Source organism: Orbicella franksi, chromosome 5 (assembly GCF_964199315.1).
Source record: "Orbicella franksi chromosome 5, jaOrbFran1.1, whole genome shotgun sequence".
NCBI classification, from domain to species: Eukaryota; Metazoa; Cnidaria; class Anthozoa; order Scleractinia; family Merulinidae; genus Orbicella; species Orbicella franksi.
The window spans coordinates 12,772,923-12,797,248 of record NC_138149.1 but is presented as its reverse complement, the minus strand read 5'-3'; the positions used below and the strand labels follow the sequence as shown (position 1 = coordinate 12,797,248).

At 38.9% G+C, this 24,326-nt stretch overlaps 2 protein-coding genes across 2 annotated transcripts; both read right to left on the bottom strand.

Annotated features, from left to right (window-relative positions):
* Positions 1–161: 161 nt before the first annotated feature.
* On the bottom strand, positions 162–16,476 carry LOC145486335 (polycystin-1-like protein 2). The gene is made up of 10 exons (XM_081464973.1): positions 15,848–16,476; positions 15,552–15,731; positions 12,523–12,642; positions 10,697–10,882; positions 9,726–9,977; positions 8,616–9,344; positions 7,971–8,207; positions 5,436–6,674; positions 4,224–4,392; positions 162–2,190 (listed from the first exon to the last, which is right to left on the bottom strand). The coding sequence occupies exons 1-10, from the start codon at positions 16,163–16,165 to the stop codon at positions 575–577; spliced, it is 5,046 nt and encodes a 1,681-aa protein (XP_081321099.1). The 5' UTR covers positions 16,166–16,476; the 3' UTR covers positions 162–574.
* A 603-nt stretch (positions 16,477–17,079) lies between these two features.
* On the bottom strand, positions 17,080–24,041 carry LOC145486317 (uncharacterized). Its single transcript, XM_081464955.1, has 2 exons — positions 23,912–24,041; positions 17,080–17,698 (listed from the first exon to the last, which is right to left on the bottom strand). The coding sequence occupies exons 1-2, from the start codon at positions 24,000–24,002 to the stop codon at positions 17,166–17,168; spliced, it is 624 nt and encodes a 207-aa protein (XP_081321081.1). The 5' UTR covers positions 24,003–24,041; the 3' UTR covers positions 17,080–17,165.
* Positions 24,042–24,326: the final 285 nt, after the last annotated feature.

The following is a 24,326-nucleotide window of genomic DNA, read 5'->3' as shown; positions in this document are numbered from 1 at the left end:
GCTGCTGTGGCGGCCCACTGGGCAAAATCGTAGTTCGTCACAAAATGTGGTTTAATTAACTACAACAACAACTTTATTTGTATCTAATATTTATACATAAGTTAAACTAATAAGCGAAAAATTAAAAAGTATCGTTTCCTCAAAATAACCATAAGGCTGGAAATACAGGGCAGTTGTCAATAGCAACGTAGTCGTTAGCTGCAGTGCTGTCATGATTGGAAATTACACAGTTATTTGGTCAAGTTTTTACATTTTTTTCAGTCCGTACTAGGATCAATTTAATTATTTACAAAGAAATGCGGCTAAACGCTTAGTGAGGTCGAACAATTCCTGGAGAACAATGGAAAAGTTAAAATGCATACCCTGGACAAACTAGTAGAAACACAAATCATGTTTTTTAACAAAGCATACTTTGTTTGTTTCTTAAAGGAATTAATTTGTTTTCAGTCGGTCACATTATGTAAAACGAAAATTTTAATATGGCCTCAGTTAAATTTTTTTTTTCATTCATTCAGTGATGTCGGGAATGCTAACTGGTCGCTCGTGATATTCAAATGACTCATTCGAAAAAGCTCTAACGTTTACGTACCATGGGAACCAAAGAGTTATGGACACCCATCTCATTCATAATCAACTCAAATTTCTCTTCCTGCTCGGCCTCTCTGGAATATGCTTGGACTATACTGTCCAAGCGTTGGAATAGATCTTTCTTGGTCGCCTGTAATCTTCTCAGTTGAGACTTAGTGACATCCTCTGCGAAACGTACTTTCTTTCCCGTCTTATTAAGATGGCAGCGATGCTCATTCCTTGTATGCTTCGGATATACAATAACATTACTGCCTTGATCAAAGAAGGACCTTTTTTTCGAGTTCTTTTGCTTCGGATTTCCTGATGCTTTTTTCCTGATGCTTGACCGGGCTAACGTTTCCTCGCGTTTCCGCTGGCGTAAACCATTACTTATCTTATCATAAAATTGATGGCGTTGGTTTGTTTTCTTCCAGCTGCATTCGTCCATGCCAGGGTCGTAAAGTGGGCTTTCCTTTGCAGTGTTCTTTGCTTCTGCAAGTGCGTCGTTCAGTATGACGATGAAGAAGTTCATCGCCAAAATGGTAGTACTCAGCAGAATCATGGCTGCGAAAATTCTTCCGAACATTTTGTTGGTGAGCTCTAACTGATTGACTGGCCTTGCTTTCACTCGACCCAGAGTCAACTCTACTTGGAAAACACTACCTTTTAGAAACGATGAATAGCGCTCAAATCCAGCTCCGAAAATCAGAATACCAAAGTGCAAGAAGGCAATGAAAAGAATTAGGAAAATAACACTGAAAGATGCGAGATGTCTCGCACTATTCTTCAATGTTATGGAAAACACAGCAACGTGTTTATTGAATCTTATCAGGTGCAAGAGCTTCACAGAGATCACAAACACCAACAAACCAAGAACGACATTATCTACCTCGCGCCAAACCAGAGCTTCTTGGAAACTCACATGACCATACACGTTTTCTTGTAATTTTCTGATGGCCGAAGACACTTTTTCCGATTGTACCACATACATAATAATAGCTAGCACGGAGAAAAACACCTGACACAGTTCTATCCAGTTCCAGAAGGATTTAAAATACCGGAAACCCCGCTTGTAGAGCTTGCAACCCTCTCGTCCAAGGTACCAAAGCACGAAGATGATAAATAAAAGAACACAGATCATATACAACTGTTTGGCGGCGGTCTGAGTGGAGGGCAAAGAGAGAACATCAATTCTCTTGAACGTTGCCGTGTGTCCTGACGCCCCAACTTCGTAGAAATACGTTGCAACAGCTAAAACATTTACTGACGGGTTGAAGGCTGAGAATTCCATAATAACAGCTCTGGTTTGTCTGTCCAGCCAGCCATTAGTGTTTAAATTCTTAATAATGCTAAAACCTGTTGCGTTCTCGTATCCTAAGTCAGCTACGAATCCTCCACCAGGGTAAAATGAGAATTGTCCCCACTTGGGCACAGTTTCACTCTCCCCCGGATTCTGGTATCGCCAGGGCTTCGGGCAAAGTCGAAGTAGCTCCTCGTGACTCGAAGACTTGTCGGTGGGCTTCCAGGTTGGTTTACTATAGGGGGTTCTATCTTCATTTTCTAGACCGTATCCGTCGTAGCACACCGGAAATATTCTCGTCATATAGTCCACTTTACAGGATGCTGAAATGTTTACAAAGCCATTATTAGAAAATAGGTGTTCATGCCTTGAAGAAGGCTCTGTTATACTGCAAAGTAGTTAATCAGAACATACTACCTAATGCTATAATCAGAATGAACCTACTTTGACAAATGTCCAAGTAGATATAACTCATAGACTGCTTTTCTCACTCGTCAAGGGTCCAACAACATGTTGAAGAAACAAGTACATTTGCTTTTGGACAATTTTAGTTAAAGCAATAGTGAACGCGACAAACCGAATTTAATAATAGTTCTATTATAAGATGTTTTGGTTTGTAGTATCGCTTTATATTTTCACTCGTTGTTTGTATTTTGACGAGCCCGTAGGGCGAGTCAAAATACGGCAGAACTCGTAAAAATATATATGTGTTATTTGCCGGCTTAGGGTCGGTCCGTATGGTGAAAAACTGTGACCGAGGTCTTCAAAATTTTCAAGCCCGAGGTCACAGTTTTTCACCATACAGACCGACCCTAACCCGGCAAATAACATGTTTTTTCTTTTTTCCTGCAGTAAATTGGTTTTACAGATTACAAATGGGTTTGTTTACGCAACTCTTGGCATTGAATCGGCTTGCGCGCCGTATACTAACGATTTGCAAAAAATCTCAGCAACGAGCGAGTATCTTAGATAACAGGCAAAGAAAGATGTATTGAAGAACGGATTGTTTTCGAACTACTTTATGCTAGTTGCATTTATTTCACCACTAAAGTTCTCCAAAATTGTTTTTACGCTGTGAAATTTCGTGCGAAGTTTGAAGTTTTACTTCAAAAACAATTTCTGTCAGACTTTTCTACCGTAAATTGAGTGGCAGAAAGCAAGGAAATTCGTGAAGTGTATTCCACAGCAATTCTCCTAAATACAGCAACGATCAGAGATGTAAACTCGACTGAAATTGACATAAATTTTACGGCGAGAGAAACACAGGATTACGCGCCATTACAGCGGCAAGCTACAAACAACCAAGCAAACTCTCACAACTTCAAAACACTGAATTGAATTTACTTACAGTGACTTTCCTTGCCATTTTAAAGTGAACAGAGATAAACTTGCGTTGACTAATCGTCGATGGATGTGTAAAAAAGGCAAAAGATTGACGATTACCGCTAACTTTTAGGAGCGAAATTTACGCAGCGAAGAAAACATCCGGCCCGTGGGCCGTATCGTAAAAAGCTGGACCGGTCACGTGCGTATGATTAGCCAATCAAATTCGAAGATTTAGGATTCTTGCCCGCTCAGATGCCTGAGAAAAAAGTAAACAGCGATACTACCCACCAAAACATCTAAAAAGATATATTTATAATCCATCAAGTATTTTCACTCGCGCGACTGGTCTAAACGCGTCACATGACTGAATAACTCGTGCCAGTAAAAACTGGGGAATATCCGAGTGATATTCCCCAATTTTCAAATCAGCGCGTGTTGCGAAAAATATTTGAAGGATAATAAACACAATAGCTTTCATTTGGCCCGAAAATATTCTCCGATGTTTGTCCGTGGACATTATCTATTCCTCAAAGCTCACAGTGTTCCTCGAGCTACACTCTCAGAGGACCGTTCGCTTCTCGGAACAGATAATGTCCAAGGACAAATATCCGAGGGTATTTCCGTGCCAAATGGAGGCTATTGTTTATTTGTCTTCAGCCCACAAAATAGTGACTGAAGTAGCTCAATCACGGTATTTTAAGTAATTTTGGCCACACGCAAAATTACCTTTAAGTTGAAAGAAACCGGATACTAGTAGCTTATTAAAGTAGAGAAACACCAAAGAGATAATAATAAACAGTAAAGGAACAACGATGGTAAAGGATTGAAAAGATTAAAACGCATTACAAATGACGCACTTAAAATATTTAGGCAAGACTTGTCAAGATGTACAAACCGAGACCGGCGTAACTCCTTTAAGACCGCCATGGATTAGCCATTACCTGAGCCTCTGTATGGACTTTCTTCCGGATACAATTAAAGTGGCGATTATTGCCATTGCAAAACATTGAGCTTTGAGACCAAAACTTACTCGGTTTAACTCTTAGTTGGCGGGCTCGAGCCATCCCAACAAGGATTGAGTGCTTGTCTCCAATGTACACTGTTTGATTCTCTTGTTGGCCATTGTACCATCGGCCCGCAAACACACCTGGGATAAAAGCCTCATTTAACCAGCTCCAGAGCTTCTCGTTATCATTAACCTATCATAGAAAAAAGAGAAAGAGAAAATGGACTGGTGAATATATGAATGTTATTGAACTAACGCGAGTTCCATACTGCAGTAATATTTCCCTTGCTCCCTTTTCCGCCGCAAGATTATGGACCAAGCCGAAATCGCTTCCATTCCGCATGTCTTATGACGCCACTTTCTAAGCACTGAAATAAGTTGGACTCATTCTCAGGGTGCGTTCGACTGACCTTATTCCAGAATAAAATTATCACTATTAATTCCGCTATTCGAAATAGCCAGTTACTTTTTAACGCTCAATTTAAAACCTCTCTAAAAACATAGAGCGGTTTCCGAATGAATATCGTAAAACCAAACCCAAAGTAATCACTTATAAGCCAGTCACATAGGACACAGACCAATGAACCAATCGATAATCGAAGTAAATGCATGAAGCTGACGCAAAGCGCAGGAAAACGTGTGCGGGCGAGTCACGATTGGTTATGCTTGACAAAATGGCGCGAGGTTTTTAAGCCAATCGTGTAGCATGATACGACAAAACCAATTTACTTTTCGACGCTCAAGTGAAAACCGCTCTGACTCAGTTGAATTAATTGAATAACATTTCGCTTTGGTTTTAAACATCACGCCTACTGTTCGTACTCACTGCACATTTTGGTAGAATATGTTGAACAGAGCAATTCAGCAAATCATAGTTAATAGGGGGGAATGGTTATGAAACTCGAAAAAGATCTTTGTTGTATGGTTTTGCTCTCTTTTTTGGCCTTGACCGTGCACAAAACAAAATAGTTGTTTGCTACTGACCGAGGAACTAACCAATAGAAATGTTTTGATTTGGTAACTCATACATAGTGTATGAACGCAAAACAAAAGATTGTGCACGGTCGTGGACTTTCCAACATAAATTTTGGCATCTTTGTTTGCTCCTTTGATGTTTGCCGGACTTCATAACTATTCCCCTCTATTAACAATGAAGAGATAAAAAAACCAAACGAATCCACATGATAACTCACTTTGGAGTTAACCCAGACTTGTTTCATTGTTGACAATACTTACCTTTTCGAAGTTTGGTAACCCATCCCGGATGGACTTTGTCATGTGATATTGGTAACTATTCCGGTTGCCATAACATAAGACCATCACCAGGAAGATGAACAGGACGTAAACGACAAGCTCGAAGTAAAGAAGCGACAAGTTCTTTTTCTTTAGCTGTTGTTTCCTCATGTCTTCCATTTCAGATAGCTTCATTTTCCACAGTCGCTGTTGTGAGGGGCTACGTTTAGCTGCTTTATGGCTTTGGCGTCCTTCAGATCTACTCCTTTTCCATTTGAGAATGGCAGCGAGGAATGTCGCAATAAATAACACTTTCGCAGGTTCTGTAATTGTCACATCCTGCCCCAGTGATATAAGTGCTGAGGCTAGCCACTGCTCGCTGGTGCTCTTTCCCCAAATCAAGCTGTAGAAGATGGTAAACGAAGCAGAAACAACACAAGAACTAAACAAGAAGAACCAGGCCAGGTAGGTAAGCCACCTCGCTTTACGACAACACAGAGTCTCACTTGCTCCTTTCTGAAAAAGGAATACTGTCACAATGTTTATGGGTGCAACGATAAGTGCACTTTTCAAAGTGATAATGATTTGGGCCCACGAGAATTTAAGGGGTCCTACTTGAAGCACTTGCTCAGATTTGCCTTCCAACTTATAGAACATCGCGTTAGCAAACATGGCTGTAAGCAGCACTGACAGGCAGCACGACGCCCGCTGTACTCTTGTAAAGCGGCTTCTCCTCGGCTTCGCTAGAACTGAAACCCAAAGATGGGTTTCAGTCAGACCTCTCCACCAACGTTTTAGCATCTCGTGTCTAAAAGTGCCCTCATTTGGCGCCTGTTCAATGATTCGCTCAATTCGACCGTCTTCTCGCTCCAGAGCAAGCCACTGGCTGCTGGTAAACGTCCAACCGTGATTCACCTGTTCGTCAAGAACAACTATTTCTTCTAGAAACCAGGAAGGGCTCTCACCAGAGTTGTCATGACCAATTCGCAATGCCTGAATCGCGCCAAGAGACTGACTAAGATTAAGAACAAACACATCCGTGTTTCCACGAGCAAAGAGAAAATTATCCACGCCAGGCTCGTCTAAATTGAGCTGAACAATTCCGCTGCTTCCTTCACTACCGTATATCTCCATGGCAACCTTAGCTGTTGTACCTGAATTTCTCCACACGCCCGTGGAAATGATTATCCGATAGATGTGTGAGCAGCTTGCTGTGGAGGGTAGATGCACTGGCAGACTAGTCTAGAATCAAAGTGGATTTCAATTATTAATGTACTGTGAGATACTAGACCTGAAGTTTTGACGGCTCAGGGTAAGATCATGATAATAACGAATAAACTGGAACCCCGTTAACTGAAAACGGTCACCAACGGGCCATGAAAATTTCCCAGCATTAATGGGATCTATTTTAAGTGACCTCTTTGTGAAAGAAATTGTGTTTGATTTGTTAACGACAGAGGTCAATGACATAATACAGGCGTTTGAACAAACAAGAGAATCGCTCAGCAGTTTTTCTTTTGTTTAACCAAACAAAACAAAACAAACAAAAAAAAAGAACAAACAAAAAACAAATGCGTATTTGGTTGGTTGTAGGTTGGGATTTCAGATCGTGACCGTTGGCCGTATTAACAGGGTGGCCGCATGGACGGGGTTTTCTTATGAGAAAATGTACGGGCGCTTTGCCAGGACAAAAAAACAACACGGCCGTAATAACGACGTGACTGTATTAACGAGGTGACCGTAAGGAGGTGTTCCGCTAAATTTAATTTGTTTCTTTATCAACCAATCAATCAACTGTAATTGCCACTTTTTTTTCTTCCATAAATCACTTGACTCTACAATTGTTTATGTACCAGCTCGATCATTTCAGCGGGTGCGTCAGAAAGTTAAATATTATTTGAAGAAGCATAATCCCTTTTGAAGATATAGAGTTTGGAGCTTTGAATTTCCCCCGATTTGCAAAGCCTGAAAATTTTTTCTGGTCTTTTTTCCAGTAGTATTATGGCTGCATTCGCATCTATCATGTCTTTTTTAATAAGTTTTTCGCATTTCACTTTATCTTAACGAGTTCTATCCGAATTAATTACATTTTGGATCTTAACAGGGGAAAATTATTTAAATAATAACAAAAAAAAACCCATACGATTGTTTGAAATTGAAAGTTCTATCACTGCAAAGTTTGAGCTGCATCGGATTAAAGACCGAAAAGTTTCTCCAAGGGTGCAGCCTCGAGCCCTCTGCTAGCCCGTTGTGCTTAAATTTACAACACCTTTTTTTACAAGCTGCATTTGTATGAATTCCAAACTTGTTGAATTGAAATCGTTGGATTCCAGGGTAGAACCCGGCAAGTTTGTAAGATGTTCAAAACAGCGGATTTTACAGTTCAACCCAACATTAATACTTATAAATCGATATGGTTAAACTTCCTGTAATAAGTCATGTCATAATTTAGTTTCATATATAGGGCCATAAGGAAGACTACAGCCTTGACTGTAATTATGCACCCTATTGAAATAAATTATCCTCATCAATACTTACATTTCTGGCCTCCTTTTTATCCGCTTTTCTAACGATAAGCAGCACGACAATATAGCACAGGAGAACTACAGAGATCGTCACAATAACTGCAACGTTTCCAGTTTCTTCGAGTTTCTTGAACTCCACTGAGACCTTGTCAAAATCAATGGGATTCGGTTTAATCAAAAGAGCCCCTCCAAATGAAGTCAGATGATTACAGGAACAATTGATAAATCGGTTGTATGTTGCTGATAAAACCTGGTAAAAAATAAACGGAAAAAAAAAACGAGATTAAATTAAATCATTTAAAATTCTCCACATTATCATTTGTAGTACGCAGGCTAGCAAAAGCTGATCACGCTGCTTGTAAAACGTTCTCTCACAATTATTTTTTTTCTCTGGCAGTCTGTTAAAAATTTCATCATAAAAAGAATTTCACCACAGCCTTGAAATAATCACTTCATTACGGGTTGAAAATCTGTCGTAAACAAGCACTAGAATGCTACAGCCTGCGTCAAATTACACAAACCATTATATGCCCTGGACAGCTGCGGCGGATTACTCTTTCATATCAGAATTTCAGAAGTAGAGGCTTCTAAACATCACTAGATTGCAAAACTGAAAATGACAAATGAGACCTGACTGAAGAACGTTTACACCACTCACCCGACAGCCCTCTGTTATCCACTTTTCCCTCTCCTCTGACCAGAAGACACAGCTCCCAAGGGCTACCCTCAGAGTATAGTTTTGATCCGATTTAGAATCGTATACTGGCACCACAGTTAAATTTTTGCCCTGAGGGGAAGTGAGAGGGGGATCTTTGACCTCGACACATGAACGCTTTTGTCGTCTATTTCCGAAACAAGATCTTTTCGCCCTCTTGTGAGAGTTTGTTCCACTTTTGTTATAGCCTTGCACTCCAAGAAAGTACTTCCCTGATCGCTTGGCGAGAGTTTCTATTGGACTCGTTAGCTGGGAACATTTAGTTTTGCCATCCTTTCTGCCATGCGCACCTGGTGACCAAACACACTTTTCGCTCTTCGAGACAGTGGCGTTGAGGTCATGCTCTTCCTTGGTTGGCCGCTGACCATATCGTAAGTACACAAACAGATTTGTATTTGCCTCAATAGGTGTGATTTCCAGCATTATCAGGGTATTTTCGTACTCAACATCAATCACGTGAAAACGTAGATTATCATTCTGGGTGAAATACTGCCAATTTTCGAAGGAGACCTTCTGGTTTTGTAATGGTGAAACGATGGTGACGTTGTTTGAGAGATTTGATACTTTGATCAGCTTGCGTGTGTCATCTTTTAAGTCCAGAGCTAAGACATCAGAGTTTACTCTTTGCTTAGTACTGTCCCAGGTGTAAGGATTGAATGGAATTGATAGCATCTGCAAAAGGACAAAAACTTTCATCAACTGCCCGGCATTAATAACGTTAAAGAGAAGGTGCCCCAGATGGAGATTAGGGAAGAGATCTATAGCTTCCGAAAAGCAATCAAATCCGTTGTTACAATACAAAAGAAATGTACCTAGATTTAAAGACCACGTGCTAGGCCATGATGCTACTCAAAAAACGTTTTGTTTAGTGACTATCTAACTGTACGCTTTATTTTCGGTCACGATCAGAACAGTAAGTTTCTCAGTGTTTCTCGAGATGAAGTCGAGGGAAACATCTCTAACCACACGTTTCAGAAATGTTACGTTTGAAAGGAAAACAAACTTGTTTCCCTCAGGACTATCATCATTTGTTGCTTGATACAATATCCATACCTGAGTATCCACAAAACTTTCTCCCTGTATTCCGCTGGACTCCAATGCTTTCTTTTCAGCCGGTAAAACAAATCTGGCATTTTTTTCTATAATATTTAATCCTACAAGTTTATCCGGGCTATGGCGACCTAAGGTCATGGTCAGTCCTGTCGTCTCAATCGTTATCATTTCTTCATTCGGAACTCTTAGTGCCAGCACTGCATCTCCAACTAAGCGGATAATGTTCATGGTTCTCTTGACTAAACGTTCACCCTGAAAAACAAAACAAAACAAAACAAAAACGAAAAAGAGCTGTTTTATAAATGAAACTCCAAAGTACTCACATGTGGTCAACCAATCACAAGAAAAGCAACAGTTTCCCCAATGAATCAATCCAAGCAAAGCCAAAAACTGAAGTAGATGCCGTCAAGCTTGGGAAAACATGACCAGGTGCAAAACATATACCAACTGCAAAGGCGGGAAATGTTTTGCACTTGCTTCAGAGCCAAGCAATGAATAAACATGTGTATAGCCAGTGCCAAGTGTGTGAAAATATGTCAGCCAAGTCATGTGTGGGAAAACATGTAACCAGCGCCAAGCACAGGAAAACATGTAAGCTGAGTCATGTGTGGGAAAACATGTAACCACCGCTAAACATAGGGAAACATGTAAGCTGAGTCATGTGTGGGAAAACATGTAACCAGTGCCAAACAAAGGAAAACGTGGAAGGCGAGTCATGTGTGGGAAAACATGTAACCAGTGCCAAGCATAGGAAAACATGTAAGCTGAGTCATGTGGGGGAAAACATGTAGCCAGTGCCAAACATGGGAAAAATTTTACCACTGTAACGAGTGTTGTGTAATATTTTTGCAAGTTAGGTAATGTTAAGGAATCAGGATTATCGTCGAAGTTATAGATCAAAGTGTGTCCTTGTCTATTTCAATGAAGAAACAACTGACCGCCCTTAACAATACAAAATGGCAAATATTAACCTTTTCTCGAAGATCAGACCCAACATCTCCTGATGCAATGACTGCTCCTGCCTTCAGCAAGCTGTTAAGACAGGAGCCTAAGTTTTCTGCAGATTGGGTGACCAGCGGTACCTTTGCCACATCTTTATCTTGAGTAGTGTTCCATAAGAATGATGTCATTGAATCAATAGCAGACAATGAGGATCCCTATCAATAGAAAGTGTCGCCAGCAACAAAATAAGTTCTTATCTGCTTGGCTGAATCTGAGGCAACAATACCTTATCAAGGCTCGCTGTAGCTAAAATGTCAAGAGTCGAGGGTAAACTGTTGAGGTTCGAGGGTAAAATGTCGAGGGTAGAGGGTAAAATGTCGAAGATATAGGGTACAATGTCGAGGGTCCAGGGTAAAATGTCGATGGTCCAGGTTAAAATGTCGAGGGTCCAGGGTAAAATGTCGAGGGTCCAGGGTAAAATGCCGAGGGTCCAGGGTAAAATGTCGAGGGTCCAGGGTAAAATGTCGAGGGTCCAGGGTGAAATGTCGAGGGTCCAGGTAAAATTCCTCAGGATGTGAGATTGGAGAAATATATAGGTAAACCAGGAAAGGGGAATCCCCTTTTCTGATCATCTCCCCTCTCCGCAACCCAGCATCCTCCTTCTATACCCTCAACATTTATTTTGCGTCAGTCACTGAATGAAAATTTGTTTATAAAATCAGTTCGAACTACCCAATATGGTATTCGCTCTCTTCATTACACTGGTACCAACTTCTGGAATTCACTACCAATTACTATCAAGCAAATTACTCCATTTTTTAGATTTCGTAAAACTATATAAAAAAAAATTGACAGTTATGATAATAGGACAGATGAATTTTACTCGTTTGTCTCACGATGGAGTCACTTTGAGATGTTGATCGCGACGTTTCGACTGCTATACTGCTAGTCTTCATCAGGTGATGAGGTCGATTGTTTACGTGTCGGTATTTGCAACACCTTGGTTCGCTGCTATTGGTGCATTTCGATCCTCATTATTATTCCGACTTTGTGACGCTGTTTCCTCATAGGTCCACATTGCAATTGGGCGGCTGTTGTGCCTTTTGATTGTAGGTATCTATACTTCAGGAATTTCGGTTCCACTATCTCTATTGATGTTATTTGGATGAAGTCTTATATGGATAGCTTCCTTGACCCTTCTTGTGTACCAGTGAGGGTCACGATCAATAAACGTGACTTTGTCCCAAATGGATAAAATGTCCCGTCTCGTTGGTGTGCTCTGAAAGTGCAGAGGTTTGTATACGGGACATTTACCCATTTGGGACAAAGTCAAGTTTCAACATCTCAAAGTGACTCCATCGTAAGACAAACGTGTAAAATTCATCTGTCGTATCTTACACTACAATGAATAATAGACACATCTTTAATGACAGCTATAATAATATTATTAGTTTTTAAGTTGAAATGTAATTAGTTCTTTTTTTGTTAGTTAGATCTTGAAGAAATACTTTTAACCTAAATTGTTTATTTAACACTGTATTCCTTCTGCTAAATTTAGTTACTTTGGGGCACCTACTCGATTGGATCCATAAACTATTTAGGTGTCTCAAACTCCACAGAGTCAACCTTGTATTAAAACTATTTGTCTTCCTTTATCTCCTTTTCTTTCTCTCTTTAACACTTTATTTTTTTAATCACAATTGTAAATTATTTCATTAATGCTATTTAGCATCTTCTATACGTAATTTGTATGATATATTTATATGTATTCTATTCTTTTCCTGACACCTCTGTAAAATTAATCTTTGTGAGAGTTTAAATCAAAATTGAATTGAACTGAATTGAAGTTGCTCACTAGTGACTTGAGAGACACTGTTTCCTGAAGAGCTGACCCTATAATGGAGGAGCTTTGCAAAAGGTCCGGAAGACTTTTCACTTGCAGTGAGGTAATCTTTTCAATGATGAAGTCTTGAATCTGCAATTTATAGAATTTGTAGGGAGAACAATGCCAGATGAGTTTCTGTACTGACATTTCAGCAAATTCCAAAAACAAATAACTGTTCAGAATTTGACTTAAAGCATATCTCGTGATATGATAATGATAATTAAAAATGATATTATAATTATAATAAGAACCTTCCCATCATCTTTTGCAGCTGAAAAATGTGCAGTCATATAACTTCAATTGTGAGTTTGAAGTCCGGAAGAATACCACATTATGAGAAAATATCTCTTTTCATGAAATATGTTATATTTTCCACAAACTTGGTGATGCCGTTATCAGTCACGTGACTATGTCTAAAAGGTCGTTTTATCTCAGTGCGAGGACTCGCAATAAATAATTAGAAAGCACTTCAATATTTGGAAGGGTAATGTTATTTAACAATTATTCGCCGAAGGCGAAGTGATCATTGGTGAATATTCACCAAGGCGAAGTCTAAGGGAATATTCGTCTCAGGGAATATTCAGCAATGTTCACTGAGCCTGAGGCGAATAATTGTTTTAGTAAAATTTTCAAAGGTGAATATCAAGGACTACAGAATAATGGACTAAATTTTGTTTGTTAGACTAAATTGTGCCGTGAGTTGATTTTGCTTTGCCGTGAGTTGATTCTGTTTCGCCTGAGTTGATTTTGTTTTGCCGTGAATTGATTTTGTTTTGCCGTGAATTGATTTTGTTCTGCCGTGAATTGATTTTGTTTTGCTGTGAATTGATATTGTTTTGCCTGAGTTGATTTTGTTTAGCTTTGAACCTGAGTTGATTCTGTTTTGCCGTGAGTTGATTTTGTTTTGCCATGAATTGATTTTGTTTTGCCGTCAACTGAATTTGTTTTGCCGTGAGTTGACTTAGTTTTGCGTAAATTGATTTTGTTATGCCGTGAATTGATTTTTTTTCCGTGTTAAGTTGATTTTGTTTTGCAGTGAATTGCTTTTGTTTTGCCTTGGTGAGTTGAATTTGTTTTCCCGCGAGTTGGTTCTGTTTTGCCTCACCGACAGTGAAAAGAGAACGGCAAGTTTCAGGAACCGTGCCTCGCTTCATAGACCTCACTTTTCCCTCGTGAAAAGAAAAGTAAAGTAGACATCTGAACGCAGGCTATGTTTTTGGCAAATCATATAGTTTTGATTTCCTCATGTTTGAACGCGATGAACTGAGATTCCTTTGTTGAAAGAACTCAAATGTTTATTAGAACACTTCACAATTTAATTAAAATGCTAACATGGTCATTGATATAAAGCAAATTTAGGAGAGGACAGAAAAATAATCAACCAATTAAGTGGTTAAATGCATGTACTAGTTGCATTTTATATTCACAACTGTATAAAATGTTTGAATCTGATTTAAATGCACAGAAAGCATTGACACCCTAAACCACTGCCACCCATCAGTAAATTTTGCTATGGAGGTGGAAAGGAATGCCTCGCTTCCTTTCATCAGTGTTGAACTGTTAAACTTAGCTCCCAGAATCAAGACCAAGGTCTACGTAAAACCAACTAATATAGGCCTCTTACTCCACTACCAGAGCCACGTGGATAATCGGTACAAGCGTAGTCTAATTACCACCATGTTAGATCGAGCTTACCACATATCTTCCGACTGGTCGTACTTCTCACAAGAATGCGATGGACTTGAGACCGTATTCTTAAAGCTTTTAAAAGTACTTGAGGCACTTATTCAATTTGGCTGTCAAGCAATTCGTAGATTCCACAGTGTCAGACCAGCAGCACATTCCATCAACCAAAACGACTGCACCCGCCATCCGAGTTATCATACCATTTAAATTTAAATTGTTGATTATTTACGTGATAGATATTTTAAAATTTTTAATTTTAGATTGTAATTTTAGTTAGGGGACCTAAACAGGGATAACCTCATGGTCCTCCTTTTCAAATACTCTTTGTACTCTGTATTTGAATAAAGTATTATTAAAGATCGGGCCTCTGTTAATGTAGTGAGGAAACGTCTCACAGACCTCAGCTCAAAAATTAAGACCACAATTCAGCCCGTGTTCATCAGCAGAAAACTCAACGAAGACCTTTAAGTTCGAGAAGTCAAGCCAGCCACTGTTAACCAACAATACATACGCCTAGTTTATAAATTTCAATGTAACCTGTGTGATGCAGGATATGTTGGTTACACTCGCGGCCACCTCCACGAACGCGTTGATGGACACAAACAAAAATCGTCGTCAATTTGTAAACATTATTTGAGCGAACATAACTCGAACGTACTTCCATGTCTTTCAGAACAATTTCACGTGCTTACTAAATGTTCTAACAAATTTGATTGCCTAATTAAGAAGATGCTTTTTATAAGAAAACTTAAACCATCCCTAAACGAGCAAACGGACTCGATTCGCGCAAAGGTATTTACTTGAAGAACTTGTGATCCTTTGTTATTATCCTAATTTTTGGAGACTGTAAAGAAATCAAATCTTTGCATTATTTATTCACTTTGCTTTGAGAATGGTGTCACGATAACGCCGAAACGTCGGCCTTTGACGTTAATATTCGCCTGCTTATGTTTTAAGAAATCATATTGATCAAGACTTTAGAAAGAGAACTGAACTCATAATTAAATTTACGCTCATCTGATGATATGTAGACCACGAGTAGTTCCTCTTCCGCTCAGTCCATCGAGAGCGACCGTAAATAAACCACGAGGAAAAAATGGCCGCGTGAAATCCTGGGGTCGAGAAGTGCTTCTTGCCCCCAGGATTTCATACAGCCATTTTTTCTCGCGGTTTTCTTTCGCGTCACGTTCGACGGACTAAGCAAAAGAGGGACTACTGGTAGTCTACATGAAATGATAACTTTGAACCTATGGTGCAGAACAAACTACATGCATATTTAGATAAACAGCGATTAAATGAAAGTTAATTAATACCATGGGTTTTTTGGTTGAATCCATTGTAGTATCTTCTAAAAGTGCTTGAAGGACTGGATTTGCTATTTGTTCTGCCTTGCTGATATCCCCATCTTTGATTGCATTATTAAACTCGCTGTCATTTGCTGTTATACGTCTGCTGATTTGATCTGGTCTCAAGAGCTCTGGAAATGGTTCAACCTAAAGAAATATTCATGTGCAATGTGACAAAATATTGGTTGTTAAAAGTGACAACATGTTATTTAATATACATGTAATGTGACGCAAGAGTTAACATAATCAAGGATATACTGTACCTGCACAGACAAATGAACTGTTGGAGCAGACACGCCATTTTTATCAGTCACTGTGACATTGAACTTCACAGTATAATTCCAAGACAGATTTCCAGATGGCAGCCACGAGTTAACGCTACTTCCAGAGCCATAGTATAACAGCCCATGTAGACCATTCTGTAGTTGATATTGAAACAAGTAAGAGAGAGGGGTGCTGTCACTTTCCCAGTCACTACAGTTCAGGTTAAAAACAGTCTTCAGTGAAGTACCATTTGATGGAGTGATGGAACACGTTCCCTCTGTAGGTGGTGATGCAGTGGAGATATCGTGAGCACTCATTCCTTGTTGACCGTCCGTAGTTTTAACAAACACTGCCAGCCGGTAGTACTTTCCGCCATCAAGGGAGTCTTCTTTGATTACAATACTGCTAGAATCGAGGGATGTAGTTGTGATAAGTTGCAAATCTTGTATTTTCCTCCAAACAGTGTCATTATTTGTGGCAGATAGGCATTGTTTATAAAGTATCCATTGGTAAGCAGATATCTTAGAACACTGCGGTCCATAGCACTGTGACTGGATACTTAGTTTAACTGATGGACTGATTTTAGGTTCACAATTTATTGTACATCTGAAGATCAAATGAAAATAAATATTATATTATGAAAAATGCCTCTGAACAGCTTTTATTCTAGGAAGGAGGAAAGACCTGTCATTTTAAACAAACAAACAAACAATATTTGAGTAACTGCACTTGTTTATTTCATGGCTGTGTGCTAATAATCGTTTCTTTCTTCTCACGGATGTCATGCTATTCTAACATTAGTATCAAAAACCTTGTCGGTTAGTGGCAAAAGAAGTTTCAAGGAAAGGAAGAAACAATAACTAAAAGTACTAAAGTGAAGCAGGGTATCAATTGCTTCAAGAACAACAGGCATTGGTTTGGGGCCACTAGTACCCCATGAAGAATTAAAAAAAAAAAAAAATAAAATAAAAAATAATAATAATAAATATGAATGAATAAATAAATAAATAAATAAAATAATTGAAAAATCTACTAACGTCCTATGTATGTCTCTTGTGTCTTCTGAAGCACGTGCTGTTAATTAATGCAATGCTCTCAGGTGTACTGGCATTTTAATAAATTAATGTTTTATTAATTATTCAATTGTGTTTATTTCTTGAATAGCTAATTTATCCAACTATGCGCCGATTGGACTTAATAGCCACTTAAGTTATTTTGTTTGGTGTGAAGTCGTGGTGTTATCAGCTGGACATCTTCCACTACCTGTACCATATAATAATGCAGAGAATAGAATCAACATTATAGTTCCTTGAGCGGTCAGTGTAAACTGCAGACTGCAGACTGCAGACTGCAAACTGCAGACCGGTGGTCAAATACAGACTGAAGACCAGGGGGCAAATGACAGGGTTGATAAACAATGAAACAACTTTCATACCGTTGAGATATTTGAGGCGGATTCCCTTTTACCAAGTGTATAACTTGATGATCACTTGAGCTGCGATAATCTTTTGCCACCACCAGTTTAACTACTAAGGTGGTCAAGTCCTGGAACACGGAAGAGGCAGTATTAAAGGTAACTTCAAGTCCAGAATCATTCCCAATATAATGAACATTTGACTGGTTTATTCCTGTGAATGAGTCGCTCGCCGCTGTTTGTAGGCCAGAATAGTTGCCTTTGATCTCACCAAAATGCCAGGTGAAGTTCATCTTGGAGTAGTTACCTAGTCCAACAACCGGGTCATAGGAAAGTGACGCATTCATCGTGATGTTTTTGTTTTGTCCTCGGATTACTTCAGTACCACCATAGATGATAGCGATGAGGTTTGGTTTTCTTTGGTAGGGCTTTCCATCTACATGTAGACACCATCAAATAACGTTCATTAGTTTACACATATTGTATGTATTGCTTCAAACATAAAGGCAATGCACCTGTAAACAAGGCACAAGAATCAAGATCCAGCTATTGTAGCCTGTAAAGTTCTTGAAAACGGAAAAAAAGAAAATTGAAAAAGCAAATTTTTCGAATTACATAATTGAAACATATGTAAGAAAAGAGAATTAAAAGCAAAATACAGACAAGCAAGATGGCAACAATATCTACTTTCAATTTTAGGCTGTTTTGGTAAGTATCACTCAGAAAATAATTCTGCAGGTACGCTTGGAAATTTTACTTGGGACTTCTATCTCTTATGGTGCTTTTATATGAGCAAAATATCGAGAGGATATCAGCAATGCTTTCTCTAATAAATTGGATCGAGTTAAAAGTTGTAGAAATCACATTTGAGTGTGAAAAATTGAGTTTTAAAGTATCATCCATCGATGTTTTGGAGCATACATCGCTTTTGCGATACCGGGGATACTCAAACATTTAGTTCGATAAAATTAGACAATGACGAGGCAGAAGAACACTTAACAGAAAAAAGCCTTGAAATATTATGAGAGAGGACATCAACGGATGGGAAGTGAGTCTTATTATCATTAGCAACAGTAATTTTGGCTGGACGTAAAATCCCTTGCAATCCCTTGCCACATATACACCACTGGCTCAAGCACCTCTTTTTGATCGCCTCCTTTACTAGACTCTTCACATTTTAGACCAAAGACTCTTAATAGAGCCCAAATTAATTGTTAAGGATTTCAGAAAATTCCAACTCAGATAATTAAAAACATTTATTAGTTTTTACCTTTTTAATGTAATCAGGTTCCTCAAAAAGTGTCTGATGTAACATGAAACCATTATAAGAGTTTAATTATTTTAAACAATTGTGTCACGCCATACTCAAAACAGCAACAATTATTAACCAATAGGGCAAAAAATGTAAAGGAAAATTCCAATAACTACACAGAATGACAAAGTAACTATCAAGGATTATTTTGTTACCTCACTTAACATATTCACTCAACTGTACGACTTCCTATGCCAGATTTCACAAGGCTACGTATAGTCTTAAAACATGTCACTGAATCTCATTGTTCCTGAACTTGAGCTGGTTAAATGTTTTGTCGACTCAAAACCATCGAAGGAATAGTTATTTGGCCTTCCCGCTGCTCTTGAATTGTTAACATCTGCCTCCTCTGCTTCTTCATTCTCAATAATGGCATTTCTCAAATCAATCTGGCTCCTGAGGCGTCATTGTTACTTTCGAATCCTTTGATGTCAGATTTCAAGCCATCGTCCAGAATAGTACAGTGACAGAGAGTTTTTTTTTTTTTTTTTTTAAGATCGTGTCGAACGATCACAATCGCAGCACATCTGGCACCCAGGGTACCAGAATAGCGAAGTTTCCATCCAGATAGTAAAGTTTTTCTTGATCGCTATACCTCACAGACCTCCTGCTCATGTTCACAAGTGGACTTTAAATCGTGTCTTGTCGACAAAAGCCAAGCTCTTATCTGACCAAAATGGTGCCTGCATGTGTACATTTGGGAAATGGTTATGACTAAGGGGCAGACTGCTGACTATAGGAAGTGCAGGCTACTCTGCTGTCCGATATATCGGACACTGGGCTCTAAAGGGTTGAAATACAGCGTTTTGAGAATAGAATTTAACTTTAAACTGCTATTTGGCGATATTTAATACCAGACATTCAACATTTTATTGGCTATTTTACAAATTTTGGCAGCTTGCATCCTATTCAGGAATCAAGACTTAGTGTGCAAACGTGGCCGGCTCAAGAAGAATTTACAGGCTCGGAGTGAATCCTCGTATAGCTCTTACGTTACTGGGGGGTGGGAAGGAGGCAGATTGCTTTACTATGTCTGATATCTAAAATGCATACTGTATCGTAGATAAAAATGCGAATAAAACCACGGCAAAAATGCGCAGTATTGTAGTCATATTATATAGTAAAAATTCTGCATGCACTGTGATTAAGAATATATGAACTCATTGACTGAGAGGAGGGGCTGAGACTTAGGGGACGTAAGTATATTAGAATGGCCGAGGGCCAAGTATTTTCCAGTCAGGATCAGTATGAGGCATTGTAAAGAGAAATGAAACGTTCATACTCTTTGTTAAATTTTACAACAAAGTTCAATCCTTACCTCGTCTGACACTGCTTTCAAGTAATGAAGAGCGAGATTCAGTAGCTCGTGATACATTTATACTTGGTGTATTCATTGCACTTGTTGATGGGATCTTCTGTGTCAATTTTGTTGGCAGCACATTGATTGGTGTTGTCTGGGAGGCTGAAAAAGATGATGAAATGGCTGAGGGCGCGGATATTAAAGGATGAATTGACGAGCTTGCAAACTCATTATCACAACATTTCAAAAAATAGATCAGAAGGGGGTAAAGCCTTTTTAACATGATCAATTTTGTTATGAAATTCCCTACCTGTAAAAATAAGATTCAACGCAAGCATTAACTCTTTTAAACACAAATATATCGAGTACGTAAAGCAGGGGTACGCTCATATATATTGACCATTTTACAATCTCCAAAAATGTAACTTAATATTTTAACTCTTAGTTTTATAGTTAGGAATTTTTAGGAATTTTTAAATCATTGTAGTTATGTATATACATATCTTTTTTTGTAACTTTTTACATATTGTAACTTTTCATTGTTCATACTTTGTACTATAGAGAGGGTCACTAGTTTATCAGTTTATAATGTCATGTGTCACCCTTTCCAAGTAAAGTCGATTGATTGATCGCGTTCACTTCGCTACGATTGTCGTTATGTTAATCACGAGAGAAAATGCATAGCAAATGTTTTAGTTACCAATAACGCTAGAGATTATCACTGAAGCAGCAGATGACAAAGCACTGCCAACAGATGTGACTTAGCATCTACTATGCAGATACGACTGAAACCAACTAACTGACGTGGTATCAAGACCAAGAGATCTCAGTTTCTTGATTATATTAATAGCTGGTGGACCATCGTGTAAAAGGCCTTGAATAAGTCAAAGAAAAGTGCCCCTAACAGTTCCCTGTCCCCCATATTTGAAAGAATTTCATCCGCAAAATGCATGAGCGCTATCCCAGTTGATAGTTTAGGCCTGAAGCCAAACTGTTTTGGTGTAATGAGCTAATGTTCACTCAGATAGGTGTATACAGTTGTTTATGTACAGCTCGGGGCGGGGGGGGGGGAGGTACTACGTGATATGAGCTATATAGGTATGTGCAGCCCCAAAGGGTATGGTTTTTTTGGCCGTTTTGGTCATAAATAGGGTATCGATTTTGGCCATTTTGGTCGGAAATAGGGTATGGTGTTTGCACTCTGGCCTTGAATTGATTACGTTTTTTTTTTCTATATATAAAGCTACTTTTTCATCATTATCGATAAGACCATCAACAAAAGCCCTTCATAAATTATGTTTAGAGCAATTGTGCCAGCTGCAACGGCCATAAATCGGGTATCAAATTCTTGGTCAGGTCATAAATAGGGTAGGGAAAATCGCAGATTTTGGACATAAATAAAGTAAGGATTTTGGGAAGCGGGCCTCACAACCCCACCCAATTTTTCTGGGAGTACCCCCGGGATGTACAGCCTTTGCGAGAATCAGTGTTGGTAGGACTGTGATTAGGTCTATAAGTATTTAGGTCACACCTGTCCCCAGATTTGAGAAGGGCTGAGACTTTACCACATTTCCATAGTGAAGGAAAAGTACTTGAAGACAAAGATTGACTAAACAGGTCGACAAGACTTCTGAAGCGTCCTTCATTAGGCGAGCACTAATGTTGTCAAGAACAATTGCTTTAATACCCAGGGAGTGAGGCCTGGGTTTAAATTTCGGATCTCTCTTTTTTTCCGCTTTCAGTCACAAATCGCCGTCTGGTCTCTTAAGCTCATGCGTCATCTGTGCGTGTGCACAGCACATGGAATTTACATAAGTTGTCGTCGTGAAAAGTTAGCACGGATTCCATGTTTTCTAGGGCGATGAAATCAGTAGAAACGAACACACCGTTCGCGGTAGACGAACACTAAAGGACGTTAAGCGTTTTCGGAACGGGTCGGTCTGCAAGCCTTATGAGAGATCAATTTACGAACGAACATTTTGAGTGAATTTATCAAGAATCATGTTATTCCAAAGGAGCTATCAACCGGGGCTATCAACTCTTCAACTTGATAAAAAGCATCTTCAGAAGCGTCATCGTATTTTTAGACGTGACCGTGAACCAAGTAGAATCCCAGCACGAACTCAAGAATGTCTGAACAACAAGAGCAGAAAGGTTAGAGTATTTGTTTACGAATGTATCTGTTCGAGTACACCTAAGTAAAACGCTCTGAGAAACTTCGTAAAGTATAATAAAGTTAAAATCTCGATCTAAAAAATCTTCTCTAGTTATTTTTCTTGTAACAGAGTTATGTGTCTTTTCAAGAACGAAACCCATGTAGCGAATTATTGGACATTTTGCACTGTCACGCAATCCTGACGCAATAAAAAAAAATTATTCGAAACCATTTAGTGGATAAAGTCAAGAAATAGTGATGTTATAGGAGATTAATAAAGATGACACTTCTCTAATTTTTAAGTCTGTGCGTTTTCCCAAACCTCAGATATTCGTCGAAATATTTTGCACAAATTTACAGAGCCCAGTATGGAGCCGCCCTGTTGGTGTACCTCCGTGGTACATCAACATTGCGGCCAGAAAATAGTGTAAACATCTGGAACTTTCTTTGGCTATCTAGGCGACTTATTATCTGTACTGAACAAACAAGCATTTACATAAGCACTTTTCGTAATACTTTAAGTTCTGAATGGGCTTAAAATCAGGAGATAAGTATATGTTTTTCGACAAACGCGTTCGTAGCTCTACGTCACGCACCGCCATAACTCTGAAATTCAAAATGTCTCTCTTACTTGAGAAACGCCAAAAAAAAAAAAAAAAAAAGACAGCAACAACGACAAAGGCTAAGGAAAATAGACTGAAACGTTTATAGGCTGATATAAAGACCTTGACTCATGTCACGTCCTATAGGCCTGCAAACGAGTAATAAGCTACTATTCGATTCCAAGAAATGCAATCAAAGGTAGAATAGCTTGAGCACGCATGCATCGATTCGATTGAATTTCGTACGACTTCAAATGCAGAACATTTAGCTCAATTGCAATATAGCTAATATCATGGCTAATGCTTCTCAGTATAACGACTGCCTGAGTACACGCAGCAAGGCGTCTAGGTTAATTTCAGATGATGAAGCTCGTACCTACGTGTTTGCATGCAGCCCAAGTGTTTGCATGCAAGGCCTGGCCTAACGGAGTCACAAGTAAACCCAAGTTTTCAAGATGAGTCTACTTGCGACTCCGTTTGGCCAGGGCTTACGGCTAATTATCTTTGAAGAATGCGTGGTTACCCCCAGTTTTCATTTTTGATTTCAATGGGCCCTACTGAGGTCTTCTTTTTTCACACATTCTTAATTTTGGCCAAAAGACCATTGTATTTAGTATGCACCGTCCTTAATGTGAACTTTCGTTGGGAAAAAAAATGTTTCTATCAAACAAAATTGTATGTCAAGTGCATATGTATCTTAAATTACCATTACAATGGTCACTCATCCTTATTAGGTGGCCGCTTTCATCTTATGTGGAATTCCTTTCTCTGTCAAATTTTCAATGTCTTCGTTCGAAATATCGCCAAATGGTCTTGAGGTCATTGCTCTTGACTTTGTTTATCGTGGCGATTCTTGTCAGATAAAGCAGGCTTCGTGATTGGTCAAAAAAAGAGAGGGAAACTATATTTATTGGCTATTTGCAACTGTTTTCTATCAGCAGGTAGATCTTAGTATGATAATTCAACATAGACTGCAAATTAAATGAGTACTGCTTTCTTTGATATTAACCAGAATCGAAGTTCGCAGAGAAAATATTTCCATGCAATTAAGAAAAGTTTTCTTTGGATTGACTGTTTGTAGTTCACTGAGATCTCATAGAAATCTCGCGGCATTTCAATATCTGGTCCTACTGCTTATATTACATACAGGACTTTATTCAGAGGTTAAAAAATAAAATACTTATTATATTAAGTTATATTACGCTAGGAATGGTGGACATTGTTATACTTCAATGCAATTAAAGTGACCAAAATAAGATAATTTAAAAACAATTACCAACCTGTTGGTAATGCAATGGCTCCACTGTTACTTGATGCTTGAGGCCACGCGTAAAAGGATGGAGGCCATTGTGGCATTGACTCACTGAACATTGGACTCGCAGTTTCGTTTACTGTAATCAATAAAACGAAAGCACTTGTCGATGATACTATGATCCGTTAGTTAACTCTCCCTTCACTGCTCAGTCTTTATTGGGGTTGAAGCCCAGCAGAGAGAAAAGCGAGTCCAGGATAACTTGCATGCGCACAATCAGAAAGAACCAATCAGGGTGGATATCAGAAAGTGGTGTTGATATCATGGCGCTAGGATTTAAATTAAAAACAAATTGCTGCTTTGTAGCACTTTGAATTGAATTGCATTCGACAAAGTTTACAAAAAGTGCTTAATTGTGGTATTATTAGAGAAGTTTCGGGAAA